Source organism: Echeneis naucrates, chromosome 6 (genome assembly GCF_900963305.1).
Source record: "Echeneis naucrates chromosome 6, fEcheNa1.1, whole genome shotgun sequence".
Classification (NCBI taxonomy): Eukaryota; Metazoa; Chordata; class Actinopteri; order Carangiformes; family Echeneidae; genus Echeneis; species Echeneis naucrates.
In genome coordinates, this window is record NC_042516.1 from 15431743 (window position 1) to 15453311 (window position 21569).

At 40.9% G+C, this 21569-nt stretch overlaps 2 protein-coding genes across 2 annotated transcripts; both read left to right on the top strand.

Moving 5' to 3' along the window:
• The first annotated feature begins 2344 nt into the window (after positions 1–2344).
• On the top strand, positions 2345–7234 carry LOC115044971 (cytochrome P450 11B, mitochondrial-like). Its single transcript, XM_029504376.1, has 9 exons — positions 2345–2661; positions 2855–3010; positions 3583–3797; positions 4787–4990; positions 5106–5287; positions 5379–5545; positions 6117–6195; positions 6278–6481; positions 7124–7234. The coding sequence occupies exons 1-9, from the start codon at positions 2345–2347 to the stop codon at positions 7232–7234; spliced, it is 1635 nt and encodes a 544-aa protein (XP_029360236.1).
• A 5649-nt stretch (positions 7235–12883) lies between these two features.
• Positions 12884–20047, top strand: pklr (pyruvate kinase L/R). Its single transcript, XM_029503957.1, has 11 exons — positions 12884–13046; positions 13827–13918; positions 14044–14175; positions 14760–14946; positions 15314–15587; positions 16271–16421; positions 17225–17377; positions 17496–17662; positions 18350–18416; positions 19522–19636; positions 19773–20047. The coding sequence occupies exons 1-11, from the start codon at positions 12908–12910 to the stop codon at positions 19877–19879; spliced, it is 1584 nt and encodes a 527-aa protein (XP_029359817.1). The 5' UTR covers positions 12884–12907; the 3' UTR covers positions 19880–20047.
• The last annotated feature ends 1522 nt before the right edge of the window (positions 20048–21569 follow it).

Genomic DNA, 21569 nt, shown 5'->3' on the forward strand with positions numbered 1-21569 from the left:
CCTTGTGTAATGGTAGCTGTGGTAATATTTATATGTTTACTGCAATAAAACATCATAAAATTTGATTCATTCATTAAACATAATATAATGGCGGTGAGAGGAAAGTTGTTAAAATAAAACTAATCGAAATAACATTTACGATCCAGCTTGCAACCTGCAACGTAATTTCTTTGAGACTTGAATCACTGTAATCCTTGTTGTGCTTTTATGCCTGAGTCACACTGAATTTTGCACCATTCATCACTGCCCAAAGCTGTTATTCAGTCTTTTCTGCAGAGATATATCCAGAGCACTTTGTCAACCCTTCAAAAACAGAATGATGAGCCTGCACTTTAAAGGTGTCTTTTATTTATTATCTATGGTGTACGAGTAAAGTACACAAACACACATCAAGTTCTCTGCTCTTTATCACTCTTCCACTTTACTGTCATGTTTTAGAACTGGACAGACACAAACCACCTGAGGTCTGTAGGGGGGAAAGTGTTTCTCCCCCACGAGCTGTCCAAGATGATTCATCCCGAGACCAAACCCAAGGATGAAGGCTTTAACCTGTTGCGTGCCTTTCAAGGTCTGACCTTCAGCACGACGACGCTCTCGGGGAGGAAACACAGCAGGACAGCCACTCCTATACCAGCAAGTGGGAACTCTTGCAAAGTCATGTGATTAGTATGTGGTCACAGGGGAAACTTTTACATCATCCTCTGATTGTGTTGTTGCAGTGAAGTACATGACTGTTTATGGACAATCTGTGCTTTGACATTGCACGTCAACAATCACATATACACATAGTGGGATGGGAATGTCCAACATTACGATCAAACCATTTCATGACCTGTGGTACGTACTGATGTGGCAATAATGTGAAACTGCTAGTCGCCTAATATCTGCTATATCTGTATTTCACAAAAAATGAATGTGATTAAATATCTGTGTGCACTCCCTGTATACTAACTGTAAAAAAGCAGCAGCTAGTGAAGGTCATAGTGATGTATTACAGTGACATTTTACTGTAAACTCTCCTCGTTAACATTTAAAGGCAGTAAAGAATATACGCAATCAGCAGTTTATGTAGTTATAGAGTTTATCATTAAAGTTAAGTGCTTTATTATTTGTCAACAACTTTAACAGCTGCTGTGGGAACCCGTTAGTAGATGTTGATGTATAAACAGATCATGAATCACATAGAAGCACAGTTCATAAGTAAACAGCTACACATCCTTATGGCTGCCTACAGCCACATCCTGGTGTGTGCTGCTTATAAATGTAGCACAGGGGAACTTAAAGTAAGTACAATTGATGAGGTAACATTTTTTTACACTGTCTGGTGATGTAAGAACTCAGCGTAAATCGCTGTAGTACACTGAAGTATTGCGTTGTAACGTGTCATACAGTTTTGTCATTGACATAGTAAAGGCGTTTATAAATTGTATTTTAGGGGTTTTGATAATATTGTCATCAAATTTAGCATTAGTTATTTAATAAATTAGTAAGTTTTGCATGATTGGTTGTTAGCTGAGGAGTGAAAATCTTGTCATGGTGATTGTTATTAGATATTTCGAAACAGAAGCTACTGTACTTACTTTCTACTTACAGGGCTGTTGCTGCTCTGTAATGCTACAGAGCCAAGTGGGATCTGGACACAAGTGAGAAACCTCATGGCAGCAGGTTCACATTTAAGCACACATTAACACAAGTAATCCTTTCTTATATTTTATGTAGTCATGTTATTTTCATGACTAGCCTGCAAAATAGTTGATAAAATAGTTGTGTTGTTTCTGTCTAAACACTCCTATATCACATTTGTGTGTGAAGCAATTTGTACCTGTAATGTGTAAGAGCCAAATTTTAATTATTATTATTATTACTGTTTTTTCTCTGAACTACTTTTATAAATAGTGCTGCCTAGTGTGGTTAAATAGCAGAATTTTTCATCACTAGTCAAAAGTTTTATACATTGTAAAACAAAAATTCATCTGAAAACTGTGAGTTTCACACCAAACCAATAAGTACAAATTTATAATGTTTCTACTTCTTTTTTACTAGAGGTTACTAAAACTTAAAGTAAAGACAACATTTATCCAGCTGAACTTGCGCTTTTTTAGCCTTTAATTAGTGTGTGTGTGTTTTGGATAAGTGTGGCATTTGGGCTCTGTTGTGTTTCTCTTGACATCTGACACTTGGATTCATAAATTGTCTACTCCTATCAGTTCATCAGAGTGACAGAGCACATTCAAGGATAACAGGGTGGGGTGGTAGGAGGGAAATATCAGATGCACATGGACCACAACAGCAAGGGGACTCACAACTCTCTGCATGTGACCAATGGACACATTTCATTTGGACCATGAGGAGCATGTCAGTTCGAGCGAGCGGGTCACAGGGCGCCTGTCGGTCCAGAAATCCGTTTTTTGGTGTTACACCAGAAAGGGCTCTCTGTATGACTGCTGCCGGGACTGTGGCAGACGAGAAGTTAAAGGGGAGAAAAGAAGCTCAAGGGGTTAGAAAGAGGGGCGCGCGTGCATGGGTGCAGAGCTTCGAGGAGATCCCCCACACCGGGAAATATGGCTGGGTCAACCTGATGAAGTTCTGGAGACAGGGTTATTTCAGACAACTCCACAAACACATGGAGGGGACCTTCAATGCCCTCGGCCCCATCTACAGGTAGAGGGAAGTGAAAGGGATGATGTCATAGATTTACATGTTTAATAAATTAGAAGGAAATTAACAAAAAAAAAATTCACCTTAAATAATTTACAGCAATGATGCTAAACGAAGAGATGGGGTGTGTGTCCGTGTTTGTGTTTGTGTGTGTGTGTGTGTGTGTGTGTGTGTGTGTGTGTGCGTGCACACGCAGAGAGCATGTGGGCACACAGAAGACTGTCAACATCATATTGCCATCAGACATTGCGGAGCTGTTTCAGTCAGAGGGCCGTCTCCCCCAACGGATGACCCTGAAGCCCTGGGCCACCCATCGAGAAATACGTCAGCACAGCAAGGGGATCTTCCTCAAGTCAGTCCAACATCCGTGTACATCTGTGTGTGTGTTTCTCATGTGGTCCTAACCTGATCAGTTTAAAATAGTTCATATTTAGTTGAGGTTATAGTTGGGGTTATGAAGTTGCCATGATTAAATTGAGGACAGGCCACCACAAAATTTATTTATTAATTAATTTATTTTCAGGATGGCATTTTGTGTGTCATATCTGTACTTTTTGAAATCTGGCAAAAACATTTGTAAATGCAATAACTTCATTCATTCACCTTATATCTAGCATCAACAGTAAATATCAGTGCATCCAAGGCTGAAGTATCCTGACTTCTAGTCCTGGATATAGGTCAAGACTAAAAAAAACTCTGAACACATTTCCTGTCATGTAACCAGTGGGATAGATTGTTTTGTGTTTTGCCCTATCTAGATGGTAAACGCATCTTTCAATCTTTCAAACCCAGACTTTCTGTTAAAACTTTAAAAAGCTCTCTATTTCTGTTTTCAGTTGTGCAGTCTGCTTAAGAAATGTCCTCTAGTTTGATCTCCATTATAGATGTGACTGAGCAGGAGTGAAACCACCTTCCTCTTCACAGGAACGGTGAGGAGTGGAGATCTGACCGTGTCCTGCTCAACAAGGAGGTGTTGATGAGTTCAGCCGTACAGCGTTTCATTCCACTCCTTGATGAGGTGGCCAGGGATTTCTGTAAAATGCTGCAAAAAAAAGTGGAAAGGGAGGGCATCGGGCAGAAGGGGAAACGCAGTCTGACCGTCGATCCCAGTCCTGATCTCTTCCGCTTTGCACTGGAAGGTCAGGGGTTATCGTTCCCACAATATCTGACGTACTTTCTTGTGTTTTTTTTCCCCACACGTGATTATACATCGAATTCTTGTTTTATTTACACTGAGGACACGAGCGTCTCTTTTTTTCCCTCTTCAGGAGCACGAGGTTAAGTGTGAGTAGAGTGGTGCTAAAGGACAGTGGTCCAGAGGAATGTTTTCTTTTCTGTCAGTGAGGATTGACCTTTACATCCTCAGGGAGGGGAGGGGATAGATGCTCCCTCCTGTGACAGGCTTTCATTCAGCCTGACTCTCAGCTCTTTTGGTTGAGTCACTAGTCCTGATGCAGACTCTGACATCTTCTAATGTCAGACATTACACACTCTGCAGGAAAAACACTGTATATAAAACCTCCCCTATTTGGTGCCGCAGTGTTTCTGTTTTTTTCTGGTTCCAATTCTTATCAGCCTCAGCTCATTCCAGAGAAGCTAATTTCAGTCTAACCTGAACCAAAACTGATTAGAGATGTAGGAGGTCAAGGAGAATATGCACCTTTAAATATAGAAAAACTGAAAAATATGATCAAAGCACCGGATTCTTTCACCTGCTCTGCTCCTTTCATGTGCCAATCTACAGCATGCCACGTTCACAAGTGTGAATACTCACACTTATCTTCATCTGTTCGTACAGAGTTCAGTGGGGGAGAGTTGATGACTTTGAGTCATGCTCCTCTGCTCACAATGAACCACAGCACACCAAGCCAGGTGCTAAGCCTAGGTGGGATCAGGCCAAAACTATTACAGTCACTCAGTCACTGATGTGTAGTTAATGAAGAGAGCTCGTCTGAGGGGGTGTTTGGATGCAGGAGGCATACACACTCAGACAAAAAGCTACCTCTGTAATAATTCAATGTTGCATAAAAATATTGGTCCTGGAGAGTTTGGAGTTCATTGATTTTGTAAACTCAGCCTTGGATGTCAGTTATGTCTCACCCTGCACCCCCACCCTTCCTCTTCGTAGCCATTTGCAATGTTCTCTATGGAGAGCGTATCGGCCTCTTCTCCTCGTCTCCCTCCCTGGAGTCTCAGAAGTTCATTTGGGCTGTGGAGCAAATGTTGGCTACAACCCCTCCTCTTCTCTACCTGCCCCATCAGCTCCTGCTCCACATCGGCGCATCCCTGTGGACCCAGCACGCCACCGCATGGGACAACATCTTCAGTCACGGTAGAAAGGGCTCTTGGGTGGAACGTCATTTATAGGAATAATGGACCATATCTAACTGTTAATTCAACATATTGGTATTTCATCATGACATCTCACCTGATTCTCGTTCTTCCAGCGGATGCCAGGATCCAGAAGTGCTACAGGCGTCTGTCATCCTTCCAGGGTCAAGGCTCTAAGGCCGAGGCAGCTGGAGGCCAATACCCTGGGGTCCTGGGCCAACTCATGGAGAAAGGGCAGCTATCTTTGGACCTCATTAAAGCCAACATCACTGAGCTGATGGCTGGAGGGGTTGACACAGTGCGTGTCTGTGTGTGTTTTGTGTGCCTAATTGCTTTCCCTGTCTTGTTTTTGTGTGTCTGAGTAAAGTCTCCACCTATCTCCTCTGCAGACAGCCGTGCCCCTTCAATTTGCTTTTTTTGAGCTGGGTCGGAACCCAGAGGTGCAGGAGAAGGTGAGGCAGCAGGTGAGGACTTCATGGGCGTTGGCTGACGGTGATCCTCTGGTGGCCCTGCAGGGGGCTCCACTACTGAGGGGCATAATCAAGGAGGTTCTCAGGTAAATCTCCTTCTGTCTGACCAATCAAGTGTACATACAACTACATGTCCACATACCCACAAATGTACTGGGAATATTTCTTGATCATATCCCCACAAATGTTGCATCTCTCTAAGCTTGTCCTGGACCTTTCCGCCCATGTAATTTGCTCAATTGACATGGAGAAAATTAATACTATATATACTAATATGATTGACTTTCATGGCTTCTCATCTGTGCTGGCCTGAAATTTAAGCAGGAGAGTTTGCCCTTGACCTTGTAAATTACAGCAAGTCACTCCAGACAGGCAGTTGTCCGGTACGTAATCCAACTTTGTATCATAAATCCACAAGCGACATCTACATGGGACTTTCCTTTAACCTGAAGGACAATCATCACTTGTGATGAATGATTCAGATCAACAGAGCGTAACAGCCATAATGTGCAGCTGTGTGAGGACATACCTGAAAAGAGAATCGATTCCCAGTATTCAGGATTTTTTGTTGAGGACCTATGAGAAGTCAAAGGTAACCTATAGAAAACATTGCGTGTGTGTGTGTGTGTGTTCGGTGGTTTTTTTGGGTTGTTTCAGGTTGTACCCTGTGGGAATTACGGTGAACCGGATGCCAGTCAAGGATATCATTCTTCAGAACTACCGTGTCCCTGCTGGGGTGAGTGGTCACGTTTTCTCCTAAATCCTCCCTGAAACTTGCATCATCCACAGCTAACATACTTGATGAACTCTGCCCTCAGACAACAGTGTCTGTCTGTCTCTACCCCATGGGGAGGAGCAGCGATGTGTTCGACGATCCCATGCGCTTTGACCCGGGCCGATGGAGCAGCGGAAAGGGGGGCCAAAGGATTTCAGGGTTTCGTTCCCTGGCATTTGGGTTTGGGGCCAGGCAGTGTGTTGGCAGGAGGATCGCAGAGAATGAGATGCAGCTCTTGCTCATGCATGTGAGTGATAGCAGACATGAGAAGGTAGAAACAAGGAGGAGGATGTTGATGCAAAAGGAAAGAAGAGTTGAAAACATGACAGACTGAAGATATGGCAAGTTAAGCAGTTGATGCTGAACAGTTGTGGAAAAATAACTGTAAGGCTCCAGTATCAGCTCCACTGTCATATCAAATAGTCCATTACAAGTAAAAGGCCTTCAGAGTTTTACTTTGGTAAAAGTTGCTGATATAAATATGCTGCAATAAAAGACCGATTATGATGTTTTTATGAGCATTGGTTATTTAATTTTGTACGTTATTTATACTTAATAGATCAGCTATAAACTGTTAATTAAAACAGCGTTTGGATTGCCAGAGTTTGAAAAACTTTCAGTGTTACACTTTGCCTTTCTTTTCAGTGACCCCTTAGCTTTTGAATTAATTTCAGACCTCTTCTGTGAATTGTTTAATCCCTTATCTCATAGAAAAGGTCTGTAGATGCAGATAAAAGCGCAGTCTGAGAGTAAATGCTATAAGTTAATATAAGATGATGATGATGACGATGATGATGATGATGATGATGATGATGATGATGATGATGATGATGATGCAAAGTATGACATAACTCCTTTTTTCACACAACTCTCTCTCCCAACTGTACAGATCCTACTGAACTTCAACATCAGTGTGTTGTCCACAGAAGACATCAAAACCACCCACACCCTCATCCTCCAGCCTGAAACGCCACCAAAGATAACTTTCAGCAAGCTCTGACACACACACACACACACACACACACACACACACACACACACACACACACACACACACACACACACACGACTCATCTAATTCACTTGGTCAATTCTATTGACAATTGACTAGTGAAGGTTACACACATTTTGTGTACATCCTCATGCTCTTTATCTTCAGTCCCATAGTTCCCCAGCTGACAGATAAAGGACCATGTCCCCCCCACTCTTCATCATGACAGAGCTTGTAAAACAGCATTAACACTGCCCGCCACTCGATGGCGCTAAAGTTCTCAATTCTCAAATCTCAAATGTCAGTTTGTCAGCCGAGGCTCCACAGTCAGTGCTGAGCAGCTTCACAACAGGTTTGTGATCCTCCTTCTGAAGACAGTCTTTACTGTCTCTGTTGTTTATTCACATTGGCCCATTCAGGAGCTTTCTGCACAGATTGGTGAGCAACCATGTTTTTCTTGTTTATTTTGAGGTTGGGTTCTTCTTTTTCTTTTTTGGTGGGGGGGGGGTCAAAGGTCTTCCCTGCTGGTATTGCTATCACTCTCTTCTCTTTTCAGTTTTTTAGTTGGTGGAAGACTGTTATCATTATCTCTCAGTTCAGGCTCAGATGAAGGCAGTGGGGTCTTCATGCTAGCTGGCTCATTCATTCCCATGTTTTAATGTTGATTTATTTTACATTTTTTGTGCACAGTTAACATGACCTTGCACAATTATCTTATGCACAAAACTGACCTTTACTCCAGTCTGGTAATCAAGTACTATGCTCTGCTATTATATCATACAAGGTGTGTGTGCTCTTCAGGGGTGGGGGCCATTTTTTTTTTTCTATCCCGGGAACAAAGGTCTGTTTGTCCTTTGGCTAAAGATTTACACTCCCTGTTCGCCTGGGTTCATGTGTGACTTTTCATGGATACAACTCTGCTGAGTGCAGCTCCATGCACTATGTCAAGAGTCCACCTGGAAACTTTCAGTAAAGTGTGTCAGTGAGGGGAAGACGCACCATCTACATGTGACACCTCATTTATTTCTAACTTTCATGCTCTTATGTAACAGCAGCCATTATCTGTCCACAGTTCCATTATTAGAGGTGTGCATGTGGAATGCATGTGGAAATATGGAGGGCAGCAAAGTAATGAGACAGGAAACCAATCAAGAGTTTATTACCTTATAATCTTTAAGATCTGCAATCTGTAAAATGGATAAATAAAAAAGTTAAACAATTCTTTACTTTGCTTTTGGATGTAATAGAAAATTAGACAGCTTTTTTTATTATTAACTATCAATAAAGGGCTGACACAAAAGTATATTTACTGAAGGCTCTTTTTAAAGCATTAGTAAATATGAATTGATTTATGATAAAAATGCATTGGTTAAACCTGATACCTGTTGAAAGAGGTAGGATTTGAGGGAAGTTGTTCAACAATAACATAAAATTTTTATTATCCTATAATAGTAATACACATTATTTATAAAACATCCTCGATGAGACTCAAAAGAAATAATAATAATAAAAAAAAAAATGAAATCATAGAGCGATTTCATAAAAAGATGACACTCCCAGGAGAATAATCCCATTCTAATAAAAACACTTTTAACAAGAATATAACAGAAATCTAATATAAACATACTTGTAATGGAAACTCAGGCCCACTCTTTTGGAAAGTTGAGTCATTAATGATTAATGAACTCATCATCCTCACTTTGTAGAAGCCTAAATGACTTCAAATCTTGGTCTGTCCAACCAACAGTCCACAACAGGAGCTTAATAAATCTGACTGAATATAAAACAGCAACTATTTGGCATTTTTCTAGAACAAATAAATGGTTATGTTTATAAGCATTACTTTTCTGACAATCAACTACTCAATTCACTGATTGATGTGTTACCACAATACAGAAAAGGAAGGAAAGGTATCACGGTGATATTCAATCTGTGGTTTGAGACTAATAGTGCGTAGGTTTGAAGTCGGTGTTATGATACCCTAATCTGAAAACATGCAGCTAAAAATCAAATGTCACCCTGTTCTGTAGTGGATCCTGATAGTTTAGTATCATTGTCTATTGACATAAAGTTTTTTTTTTTTTTTTCCTCTCCCAATTTTAGCATCTTCTTGACCCAGTCAGACTTGTCCACCTACGCTAACACATAATCATGCGTCTGTTGCAAGCACTGGAGTCACTCCAAATGGTGCGAGTGGGAGGAGAGATGAGGGGTCAGCAGAAGGGTCACAGGGTAAACATGAATGAAAGAGGCTCAACTAAGTTTGTTCAGGTAACACAAGACTTTAAGATTAACAGCTGTAACAAGTGAGAGAGAGGAGGAAACTTAGACCTGCAGAACAGCAAATCCAGAAATAAACGATTAGTTCACTGGGCTCATCTAATGGAAGGTTTACCTAAAATGGGTAAGTGAACCAAGGACATGTTTTGGATTTAAGGTCGCAGAGTTACAGTAAATGGTGTACACAATGTACAATCCAAGATTGTGTTGGTTCATGCATTGTAGTGTGAGAAGGAGCTTTAGACAAGGCTGATTAGCTTTATCTGTGGTTCGTTTTTGGTCGTTTTCCAATAGTGACGAGGGACTATCCATCATATGCTGTGAGCTAAAATCCGTCTGTTTTTATTTGTCTTTGAAACTTCAGTACAGCGTTAGACAAAAATCTAACCCTCTTACGTTGGGTTCACTGATTGACCAAACACACAAACCTGCGTTCATTTTGTGACCCACTGCAGTCAGGCCGTTCCTTCACCTGGTTCACCTTTCTTCTCTGTCATAAAGGCTGTGCACTGACTGATCATTTGCAACACGCGTGTCTTAGACCTGCTAAGTCTGCTTTATTTATTGGCAGCTTTATAGAACCAAGTGCCTGTATGTGTGCACACAATTGTGTGTGCGTGTGTGTGTCCATGTATACACTCTGGGACGTGTCAGAGGAGGATCTCAGTGGGACATGTAATGATGTGTGCAGCAATGCAGCAGAACTGGGTCACAGGGAGGTGGAAAGAGAGAGAAAAAGACATGAAGAGAAAGATGGAAAAGACACTGACAGTTGAATGTTCTTATTATTCGGCAAAACTTCCACTCGCAGTTTTCATCATTGACTTTCATTGCACATTTTAAACTTTGCCCTTCTCAGCTATTGTCTGCAAATGGCTTCGGAATAAGTGGCACTTCAACAAATTTATGTCATGATGTCTAGATATTGGATAACAAACTCTGAACAAGGTGGCAAAGAACATTTTAGCAGCACATCAATGAAAATGATCCTCTTTTGTCTCCAAAAATTGTTGTCAGAAATCAGGGGTGGACAGTAACAAAGTAAATTTACTTTAGGTCTGTACTTAAGTACAGTTTTTGAGTATCTGTCGTTTACCTGAGTATTATTTTACCATCACTTCACTACATTGAAGGACAAATATTGTACTTTTTACTCCTCTACATTTCTATTGATGCTCTCTTTACTCGCTACTTTTGCACTAGTCTAACATTACTCATTCATTGTTTTTAATTGTAATTGTTTTTGTAACACACACAACTCTGTGCGTGTTCCAGCTAAGAATATGGCCATGATGTGTAATACTCATCCTACCTGGATTATTTCTCCATAACGATCATTATACATCGTGGCCGCATTATTAGCTGGAAAACGCACACCTCTTGCATTCAGATGAACACGCAACAACTTAAATAAATTCCTCTGTTAACATTAGAGCTGGCCAGTTAGCTTACGTTACAAGCAAACTGCGTTTCTTACCTTGCGCTACATTTCTCGTCACAACCAAACCCCTCCAGAGACTAGAGACTGGACCGGATCCCTCCACAGACCGGTTCTTGTAGGTACTTTTGAGCTATAAACATGTCTGTAGCAGAATAACATCAGTGTATTGTATAATGACAATAAAGCTACTTTCCTTTCCTGTATTTCCTGAGGTATTTTTTTTTATACTTAAGTCATTTTTTAAACAAATACTTTTGTACTTTTACTTAAGTAATATTTTGATGAAGCTACTTTTACTTGTGTTGGAGTAATATTTGACAAGGAGTGTCTGTACTTTTACTCAATTAGTGACGTTGTGTACTCTGTACACCTCTGCCAGAAATCTACAATGACAAATGGCTCCTTCCTTCACCTCATCATCTTTTCTTCCTCCCCTTCGTAGCATCCTGTTGTTCTATTAGCACTGACCTTGTCAGACTCCACTCCTGTCCCCAGTGACTGTGTCCCCATTGAAAATGGATCCATTGTACGGGCTCAAAGCCTTCAGCCAGCTACCACAATGTTCTACACGAGAGACAAAGTTCAAGGTGCAAGACACGGGCTGCCGCTGGGGTGGTTTGTTGGAAAGCATTATAGTGGTGTCATTGGAGATTTCTGTAAGGAAATTACAATATATTTGAAATTACTCAAAAAAAAGTCCTCAGTTGGGGGGAAATAAAGCAAGAAAGCCAAGATTCAGGGTTCATCATCCTAGGGCAAACTGTGAATTGGTTTGACCAAATTTCAAGACATTTTCCTCTAAACCTTGAATATCAAACTGATGGCAACAAAAGAGTCAAAGGATCTCCGCAGTCATTAAGATGTATTTTATATCTGTACCGACATTCATGGTAATCTATTCGATATACCGTCAGATAGCTGAAAACACTTAAAATAAAAATAAAATAAAGAAACAAAAAGCTGGGATGATATATGAATCATGATGCTAAGGAAAGGAAAGGCTGTCAACTGGACCGTTTCTTTTGGATATTATAAGTGGATCCGATTTAAAATATGGGAAATATGATTGTGGTAAAAACTGCTTTCTAAGTTAAATGTGTGTGATTGATGTATTTCCAACTTTCTGAATTGTGACCAAAAAAAATTAATTAATTAATGGCTTAACAAATCAAATTAGATTTATTTATACAGCGCCAAATCATAACAAAGTTACACTAAGGCACTTCACATATCGAGCTGGTCTAGACCAAACTCTTAACAGTTATTAGCTGAAAATCAGACCTGCTGTTTTCAATGATAGTTCGTTTTTCTCCATTCATCTTCATTCATCTTGGAGCGTTTGTTGCCACTGAAGCTTTCAGGATGGAAAAAACATGTTGCTCCTCCGCTGACAAGCTGGGCAACAAACAAAAAACTGGGAAATCTACTTTAAGTTTGAGCGTCTTGTCATTAAATGTTATTTAACTGTGCATGGAATCTGAATCGTGTCTGCCTTGTTTTAGTTGTCGGTCAGACAGCCAACCTTATATTAAAAGGCTGCAGGTTTGCTTCAAATAGCAGTATTGAACTTTTTACAGTATATTTCCTCTATATACTGAGCCTGGTTGCCTATTATGTCAATATCAACTATATTACCAAGTTGAATACTGAATGTCAGACTATAAATCTTCATGGCCCCTCCATGATGTAGGGAATGTCATGTCAGTGTAGCGTTACCTTTCCTTTGTGTATACCTGTATGTGTTTCTGTTGTTATTAGCTCTTGTTTTTATCTTTGCTCTTCTCACCTAACACATGCTATAGATGTTGAGTTTTTCTTTCTTTTTTTTTTTTTTTTATTAACAAAGAAATTACACTAATGCTTGAGGTGTCAGTCAGTATGATTTTGTAGGTGCAGCTGGTGTTATAGTCTGACAACAACTCTCTGTAACTGTAGCTTGTATCAGGCGCTACTCAGACGTGATGGCACTGCCGGACTCTTTCATCCAACGCCAGCAGCTGGACGCCAGCATGGCTGACACCTTCCTGGAGCATCTCTGTCTGTTGGACATTGACCAGGAGCCAATCACAGCGCGCAACACCAGCATAATCTGCACCATAGGTGAGTGTGACAACAGGTCGCAGACAGTGAGTCTCAGTTTCAAGTTTGCTTTCTGGCAACTGTTGTACGTTATCACTGGCAGATGGTAGGCTTCTGTGTGGTATGTGGCCAGGTCAGTGTGTTGGCATGCTCGGATTCTTTGCTCATGTTGCTTTTGTCTGCTTTTTCTAGTGGCCTGAAAAAAAGAAAACTCTTGATACGGTATACAAAAAGCTTATTCGTTCTTCAGAGCTGTGACTCCCCAGTCATTTTCCTGTCATTTTCCTCATTGATTAATCTGCCGATCAATTTCTTAGATTATAAAATATCCAGAATAATAGGAATTTTCACTGGTTCATTGGCTGTCCAACTACTAAAGAATAATATGAACACCCTCTTAAAATAATGGCTGATGCCATTTTTTCAGGTTTTCAGAAAATACACAAAAAAACTGAACCAAGGCCTGAGTCACACTCTTGACATAGGTCATTATACAACAGTACAGGGGAAGAATCACACATCAATTTTACCAGAGGCGGCCAGCATCAGGACGAGATTATTTAGGCAAAAAAGTCATTTTGTCACACAATGACTTTGACCATTAATTCAGGAAGGTGGAAGGAGAAGAACCACATTGTCACATTTTAGAAGCTGTAGCTATGAAATATTTTTCATTTTCCACAGAATTGTTTAAACAATAATCAAAATGTTTAACTTTCTCTCAATTAACTCTGTGTTTCAGGTCAGGTTTAATATAAAAATGCTTTTCTTTTACTCCACTTTTAATGCTCTTCCTTTCAGGTCCTGCATCCCAATCTGTCCCCAAACTCCAAGAAATGGTCAAGGCAGGAATGAATATTGCTCGTCTGAATTTCTCCCATGGATCACATGAGGTCTGTACCCTTCATGTTTGCATGTGTACCATTTCCTGCAAATACAGAACACATGCACATGGTTTGGTCTTTCACGCAGTAATATATTGTGTCTCTGTCTGTATTTCTTTATTTTTGTCTCTCAGTATCACAGTCGGACCATCAAAAACATCAGGGAGGCAGTCGAGACGATTACCCCGGACCCTTTGTATTACCGGCCGGTTGCCATTGCCTTGGATACGAAGGGACCAGAAATTCGCACTGGATTAGTGAAAGGGGTGAGAAAAAAAGCAAGGTTTTCCTCCATCAAACAATATAAACCTTAGCAATCAGTCACATGAAATCAGTTGTGAGCAGTGCAGAAAACAGTTTTTTATACTGCTGCTTTGCTGAACAAACGACTCCAATCTGTTGGAAATGTCTTCACGCCTGATTATGTTCCAAAATGCTTTTCAGGACGCACAGCCACAGTCACTGTGGCTTTTGGTTCCTCTTCTGATTTTTAGTTTAGCAGCTTAATTTGAAGATAAAATAGACTTATTAGTTCATGTGTTAAACATAATAGTGTGACTGAAATCTTTATAATAAATTTTTTTAAGACCTAGTGCCCTTGATACAATATTGAAATAAAAATTATTTGCAGGGAATGGACGGAAAGGACAACGCATAAAAGTACAATTTAATGCACCACTCATCTTAAAAATGACGTGCCTAAAATGGACATTCCTTTTAAAAAATGTGTTTATAATAGACAGATGATAATGTTATGTCTAAAAAAAAAGGGGGGGGTGCATTCAGTTATTCCATATGAGTGTCGCTCACAGTCTGTGATGGTTTGGTCTGTGTGTGTGTGTTTGGACAGAAAGTGGAGGAGGAGGTGGAGTTGGAAAAAGGCAGCCATGTTCGTGTGGTGACAGCTGAGGCTGACAAAGACAAAACAGATGGAAAGATTATCTGGGTTGACTATCCCAACCTGCCCAAAGTTCTCACAAAGGGGAGAAAGATCTACATTGACGATGGACTCATCGGGCTCAGAGTCACAGAAATAGGTAATATACAAATAACAGACAGTACAGAGGATATCTGTCACACATACCTCCAATGTGCTACACATCTGATTACCTCTTATTTATTATTTTTTTAACGATTTGTCAAATAGAAAAACAACCAGTTAACATAAGAAAGAAGAGTGTACAGTGTGTGCATGGATATAGATTACGCACTCATGCATGCACATGTATGTGCAAACAAAATAAATACTGTGCATACAAACACATGTATATGGCTGCCTTACATTAGCCTGGGCGTAGTGGATTTGAAACTACAATGACAGGCCTTTCGACAGCTTGTGATTGGATCCAAACTTATGGGTCCATTTTAATTGACCTCTTATTTCCCTCCACTGCTCTTCTGCAGGCTCTGACTGGGTGGATACTGTGGTAGAGGCCGGAGGAGTGCTCTTCAGTCGCAAAGGTGTCAACCTCCCTGGCTGCGACCTGATTGGTCTGCAGGCAGTCAGTGAACAGGATGAAGCTGACCTGAGGTTCGGGGTGGCCCAGGGCGTTGATATGGTGTTTGCCAGTTTCATCCGTTCAGCCCAGGATGTCAAGGATGTACGACGAGTCCTGGGACCACATGGACGGGAAATCAAAGTGATCAGTAAGGTGGAGAGTCGACAAGGAGTTCAGAAGTGAGTAATGAAGAATGTTTTTGAATTTAAACCACCTCATCACAGTTATTTCCAGTGATACAAACGCTAAAGGTTGTCAGTTTTTCATAATGAAGCTCTGACAGGAGTCATAAATCCCACGCCTGTGGCAGTCGGCTCCTCCTGTAGACAGCCAGCTGGTAGTAGAGAATGGACTAATGTTAGCTCTGGATGTTACATGATAAGCAATCTGTGTGGCTGTATGAATTATAGCTACCACTTGATGTATCAGACACAATTTATCTAACTGCTCTGTCTTCTCCATTATTTAACCCTCGACAATGTTTAACTACAGCTTTAATTTGAAGAGAAAAGATTGCATTTTATGATGTAATATTGATGGTACTACTTTGTATTTCTTGCAGCTCAATTATTATTATTTTTTTTTCTGAACACTCCTAATCATATCTTCCTGCCCTCACATATACAATTAGATGGATTTCATCCAGATGATTCAGGGCTTGAATACAATATAACAATCCCCTCCATATGTTTTCAAGATGCAGAGACAATTCACAAAATCCTGTTTTGGCAGAGCAAGACCTGCCTTTGAGTGTGTCCCTGTTAATCCACAGAAACAATATGTTATTATTTCAGTCCTCTCTGCCTGTGCTTTCTGCTCCCCACTTACCCTTTTTTAAAAATGTCTTCTTCTGTTCTGTCAGTTTTGAGGAGATCCTGGCTGAGAGTGATGGTGTGATGGTTGCCAGGGGTGACCTGGGGATAGAGATCCCCGCAGAGAAAGTCTTCATCGCTCAGAAGATGATGATTGGGCGCTGCAACTCGGCCGGCAAGCCTGTCATCTGTGCCACACAGGTCAGGCCCAGACATGACCACACACCCACACACAGAGAAAGATGCAGTGGCAGATGTGATAAAATATGCAGATTTAAACTCTTAACTACAGTGTTCACCAATGAAATGTCAAATTGTTCAGAGTAAACTAACATTAAATCCTAACAGGCACACATTAACCCCACACTCCTGCATAATATACACACACAAATGCACACTCACTAAAATTCACCCTCAAACACACACATATCTTCTCTCTTTCATACCACTGTTGGGCACACGCCTGCGGCCATGTTGAGTCATAGTGCTATATCTTGTTTATGCTACAACTCCTGACTCAGAGTGACATCGTTATAGCAGGTTTTTCTTCTCCAGACCTGAGCCCACATACAACTCCCACACATATACTAATCAGCATTAGTTGCAGCTTCTTAACTAACACAAAAACAGCCTCTCTCAGCTAGCACTGTGCTAACACTATCTCATTTTCCAGCTGTCTGCCTTGCTTATTGACTCGTAAAGCTGATTCTCCAGCATGCCAATAATGATCCCACAAGCTTGTCTGCCTCCGTCTAAATGACCTCTCATTTCACCTGCACTGCTGTCCACCCATCCACAATGCCATTACCTCCTCACTTCTCTGTGTCCAGAAAGGTTGCATGCCTCCTGTGACTTTCTCATTTCGGTCAAAGACAGACATATAAAGATAGGAAGTGTCTTCATTTTTGGAGTGATAAATCAGAAACTGGTGGTTACATTTTGGTTGTGGTAATGAGACTAATTTAAAGCTGGTGTTTTGTATGTGTCTTTGTGTGGGTTTGTAGATGCTTGAGAGCATGGTGGCCCACACACGGCCAACTAGAGCAGAGGGCAGTGATGTTGCCAATGCCGTGCTGGATGGAGCCGACTGTGTAATGTTATCTGGGGAGACCGCCAAGGGACTATTTCCTGTGGAGGCAGTCGCAATGATGCACTCGGTGTGTGTTTCTGAGTGCACATGATGTCCATTTTGTTACATCTGACTTCATGCCCTCTGATAACTCGCTTCCCTTCTATCTCTCCCCTGCATCCTCCCTCTCTGTCTCTGTCCCTCAGATCTGTAGGGAGGCAGAGGCAGCCATTTTCCACCAGCAGCTATTTGAAGAATTGCGTCGCCTCACTCCTCTCTCCTCTGATCCTACAGAGGTCACAGCCATTGGAGCTGTAGAGTCCTCCTTCAAATGCTGTGCTGGAGCCATCATAGTCCTCACCAGCACTGGCAGGTGTGTACACTGACCATACCACCGGACGTGAACGTCAATAGAGAAAATTTTTGCAAAACCCTGTCGCATAACATTTTTTAGATTGGTACCACGCTCATGTAGGTAAAATAAATATGTACATTTATTTATTTTATTGGAAATACACCATAATCCCATTGCAACAGCAAAAGGTCTTTCTGATTTTGTATGGAATAAACAAACAAGACAACATGTTAATAAGTGAACTCTTAGTGAGTGAGTTCGATGTGCTGGTAGGTGGATTTTGGTGCTTCAGGCTAGCAGTTTCCCACTGGTTCCAGTCTGTTTGTGCCATGGTTGAACGCTTCTGACAGATAAAAGGATCATGCTTTCTCAGATATATTCAAATTCATCCAGGTACTGTAGTCAAGCACTGTAGACTAATTCCTGAAGTTACACCTGTGTAAACATTACCATACAATGTTTATATTGTGCTACTTTTCACTCTGTGCAAACATAGAGAGCTGGTTAAAGGTTGGAGCAAAAGTCTGCAGTCTGTATAGCTTTGATGTAGAGATATCTATATATTTTTTATCTATATACACTATCTATAGACACCATGTACTTTAAATATTCAATACTCAATACTCAATACACACAATACTACACTGTCATTAGTGATAATTTACTTTCCATCCTCATTCTGTGCTCGTTTCCTCCTCTCATCAGATCAGCACATCTCCTGTCGAGGTACCGCCCTCGCTGTCCCATCATCGCAGTCACTAGAAGTCCTCAGGTACAGTCCACTCCTACGAACAGATAGTTCCTAATAGAGGCATCTTTGTGTTGATTAGCAGTGGATTTATCCTGCCAAGAACATGAATTAACTGTTGATGACTCACACTTCACAAAACTGACCAACATGTAATGCAGTATTTACTCAGAGCTATGAGCTTGGCGTAGTGACAGTGCTAAAGATGAGTGACTGTACTGAAAATATTTATGAGTGATACTTTAATAGAGTGTATTTCAGTTTAATGGGGCTTACTATTGAGCTTCTTGTGGTCTTATATTTTAAGACCAACTGAAATCTAAAAGAATTCTCATTACAAGATGTGAAGTCAGAGTTAGACTCAAACGCAGACAACAGTGTACTGCTGCTGGTCAAGGAGCGTGACACCTCAATTTCTGAAGTGACTCCCCTGAGCATAAATATTTTCAAGCTATTTCATTGCATTCTACATTTTTAAATGTTTACAGTTCAGATATTTTTGCCTAATGGTTGTACTACAGAAAAATGGCCAATATTGAAAGGCCTCATCTACTGGGGTGCATGAATGTGCTTTTGAAGGTTGTTGGATTTTAGCAAAAATAATTATATATTTATGCACAACAAATTAAACTCAAGTTTTGCCTTTATTATTTTATGTACTCTCTTTGTGGATTAAAAAGTTGCTGTAGGAGAAGCTGGCCTCACACTGGCCTCACTGGTTTACAAATTAAAGACCTACACCAATAAAAATCACATTTTAAATCTTGTTAACATGTCTTAATGTTTTTATCTAGTAGAAAACATATCACGACCAAAAAGAAAAGGGAGTCAATGCCATTTCAATGCCAGACAACCAGGAACTCAAATGTAACGTAACTAAGGAACTACTTGCGTCAAACTTTCAGGGTCAAAGAGAAAGAAAAATAAACATGTCAATGCAGAGACTCGTAGTTTTCGTCTACACAATCATTTATCGGATATTGCATTTAGCCTGGATATAGCTCCCATTACAAATATGGGAACTAATATCCACACAAAGAAAAGGAAATGTAAGGATTAAATAAAATGAAAGATTCACCATGAGATTATTGCTGAACCTTCACTTTGTTACGTCACTGTCTTTCCTCAGGTGGCCCGTCAGACCCAGCTGTTAAGGGGAGTGTTTCCTGTCCTCTTCCATCCTCTGCCTGCTCCTGTCTGGGCAGATGATGTAGACAACAGAGTTAATTTTGGAATGGACATAGGTCAGTGTGTGTGTGTGTGTGTGTGTGTGGGTGTGGGTGTTGTTTGTCTTGATATGTGCATCAGTTAGCCTACTCATTGATACACTTTGATAATGTCCTACTCCAACACCCTGTTTCTCTTCATCTGCCCCCACAGGGAAAGCAAGAGGATTCTTCAAGTCAGGTGACATGGTGATTGTGGTGACGGGCTGGATCCCGGGGTCCCGTCACACCAACATCATGAGGGCGGTCAGTGCCCCGTAACACACAGACCTGACCTGGACAATCCATCTGACCAGACAGTGTTCGAGTCTCTGTAAGACAATTCCCACAGTGAGAACAACCTGGAAAAATAATAACCACTGTCTCTTTCACAAAATCATGAGCAAAACTTCATTGTTATTTAAACTCAAGGATATGGAGTACCACAGGAACGGGTCTTATGAATGTTGAACTTGTGTATGACATGTTCTATTAAAAGAGATGACTCCTTCCGAATAAAACTTGAACTGTCAATGTCCTCCTGCTCACGTTGGGGCTGAATCCAGCCGTTATTGACTTGAACATGAATAATTTCTCTTTGTTCTGGGTGCACATCATTATTGGTAGACTATATAATTAGGAGGTAATGCTCTCATTTGGGTTCTACGCTTATCTAAAGGACAATGCAGTTCTTTTGGCTTTTATGAGCAGAGCAGGGAGACACAGAGACGATGCGTATCAGACCACACCTCCTTTTGTCCACTGAGATGACCCAGATGCCCACGTCCTAATACTGTTCTCCCTTAAACCTAATTATATTTCTTCCTGTTTAAAGCTTTTCCATGATTAATAATCTTTTGATGACGTCCTTTGCTTTCTTCTGCAGGCACCCTTCTTCTTTTTCCTTTACTTTTTCTGATCTTTTTTCAGTCTTTTCTTGCAGTTCCTTTCAATTGTCAATTTGTCAATTGTCTCTTTCATTAACAATCACTTTTACATTAACCAAGCGCTGCAAATATCTCTGTAGCTTACTTAATTACAACTTATCTGTCAAACACACTATTTCGTGCTTCCAGATGGTCACTGTGGTTGTAGATTGCTATTATTATTAATGCATAGTTAGGAAGCAGATAAATTAAGATGCTATTGATACATCACATCAATATTATATATTAATGGAGCTAGTAAATGAGCTGTCAGATATATGTGGAATATCATATTTGCCTCATGTGGCAGAGTTAAGGGACACCTAAAAGCTTTTCAGCTGTCGTGGGATTCAAGTATGAACAACATGCTGGCATCCTCCCTGCTTCTCAAGTTTATAAAATGACTCATCAACACGTGATTAGCCTGCTGAAGCTGTAATCTTGGCTTGCATAAAACAACACTGACCAGGTCTTTCATTTAGCTGATGTCATGTATCAGCTCTGGGCTACAACAGAAAGCAAACGTTTGCCAGCTCCCAGGAATAAAACATCTGATCTCTGTATAGCTGTAGTTGGTTCGGGCAAGACATCCTTTAATGGACATAATCAGTTTCACGTCGTTTTATATTTGTCATTTGTTAAAGGGGCTTGCTTTTTTTTCAGAGATTTCAAGTCAAAGTTTGAACATCACTCCCTCCATCACGGCTCACTCTCCGTATTGGTGAGAGACGATGACGCGCGGCCTGTACCTGCGAGGGATGCGTGCGTCTTGCCGGCCGGGCATGCGGCCTTGAGGGGATGGATGATGGGGATGCGGCTGCCATGGCAACAGGCTGATTAGATCCAGACCTTTATATTCCCATTTATTTATTTAATATGTCATTTGCATGCGCTGCGCGCCTCTGTGGGCATGTCTGCCCGACCTCTGAGTGTTGAGTCGGGGTAAGAAGTGGATTTGAGCCGCTCCACGCGGGCAGCGAAGGCGCAGTCATCATCAACGCTCAACAAGTTGTTTCTTTTTTTTTTTTTTCCAGGACGCGTTTGGT

What these genes read in the sequence shown, in the direction of transcription:
- LOC115044971 (XM_029504376.1), top strand. Translation starts at nt 2,345, where the DNA reads ATGAGGAGCATGTCAGTTCGAGCGAGCGGGTCACAGGGCGCCTGTCGG. An exon ending in GCCCTCGGCCCCATCTACAG is followed by an intron (nt 2,662 to 2,854) that starts GTAGAGGGAAGT and finishes GTGCACACGCAG; the next exon opens with AGAGCATGTGGGCACACAGA. An exon ending in ATAATCAAGGAGGTTCTCAG is followed by an intron (nt 5,546 to 6,116) that starts GTAAATCTCCTT and finishes GGGTTGTTTCAG; the next exon opens with GTTGTACCCTGTGGGAATTA.
- pklr (XM_029503957.1), top strand. Translation starts at nt 12,908, where the DNA reads ATGGCACTGCCGGACTCTTTCATCCAACGCCAGCAGCTGGACGCCAGC. An exon ending in GCACTGGATTAGTGAAAGGG is followed by an intron (nt 14,176 to 14,759) that starts GTGAGAAAAAAA and finishes GTGTTTGGACAG; the next exon opens with AAAGTGGAGGAGGAGGTGGA. An exon ending in CTGTCATCTGTGCCACACAG is followed by an intron (nt 16,422 to 17,224) that starts GTCAGGCCCAGA and finishes GTGGGTTTGTAG; the next exon opens with ATGCTTGAGAGCATGGTGGC.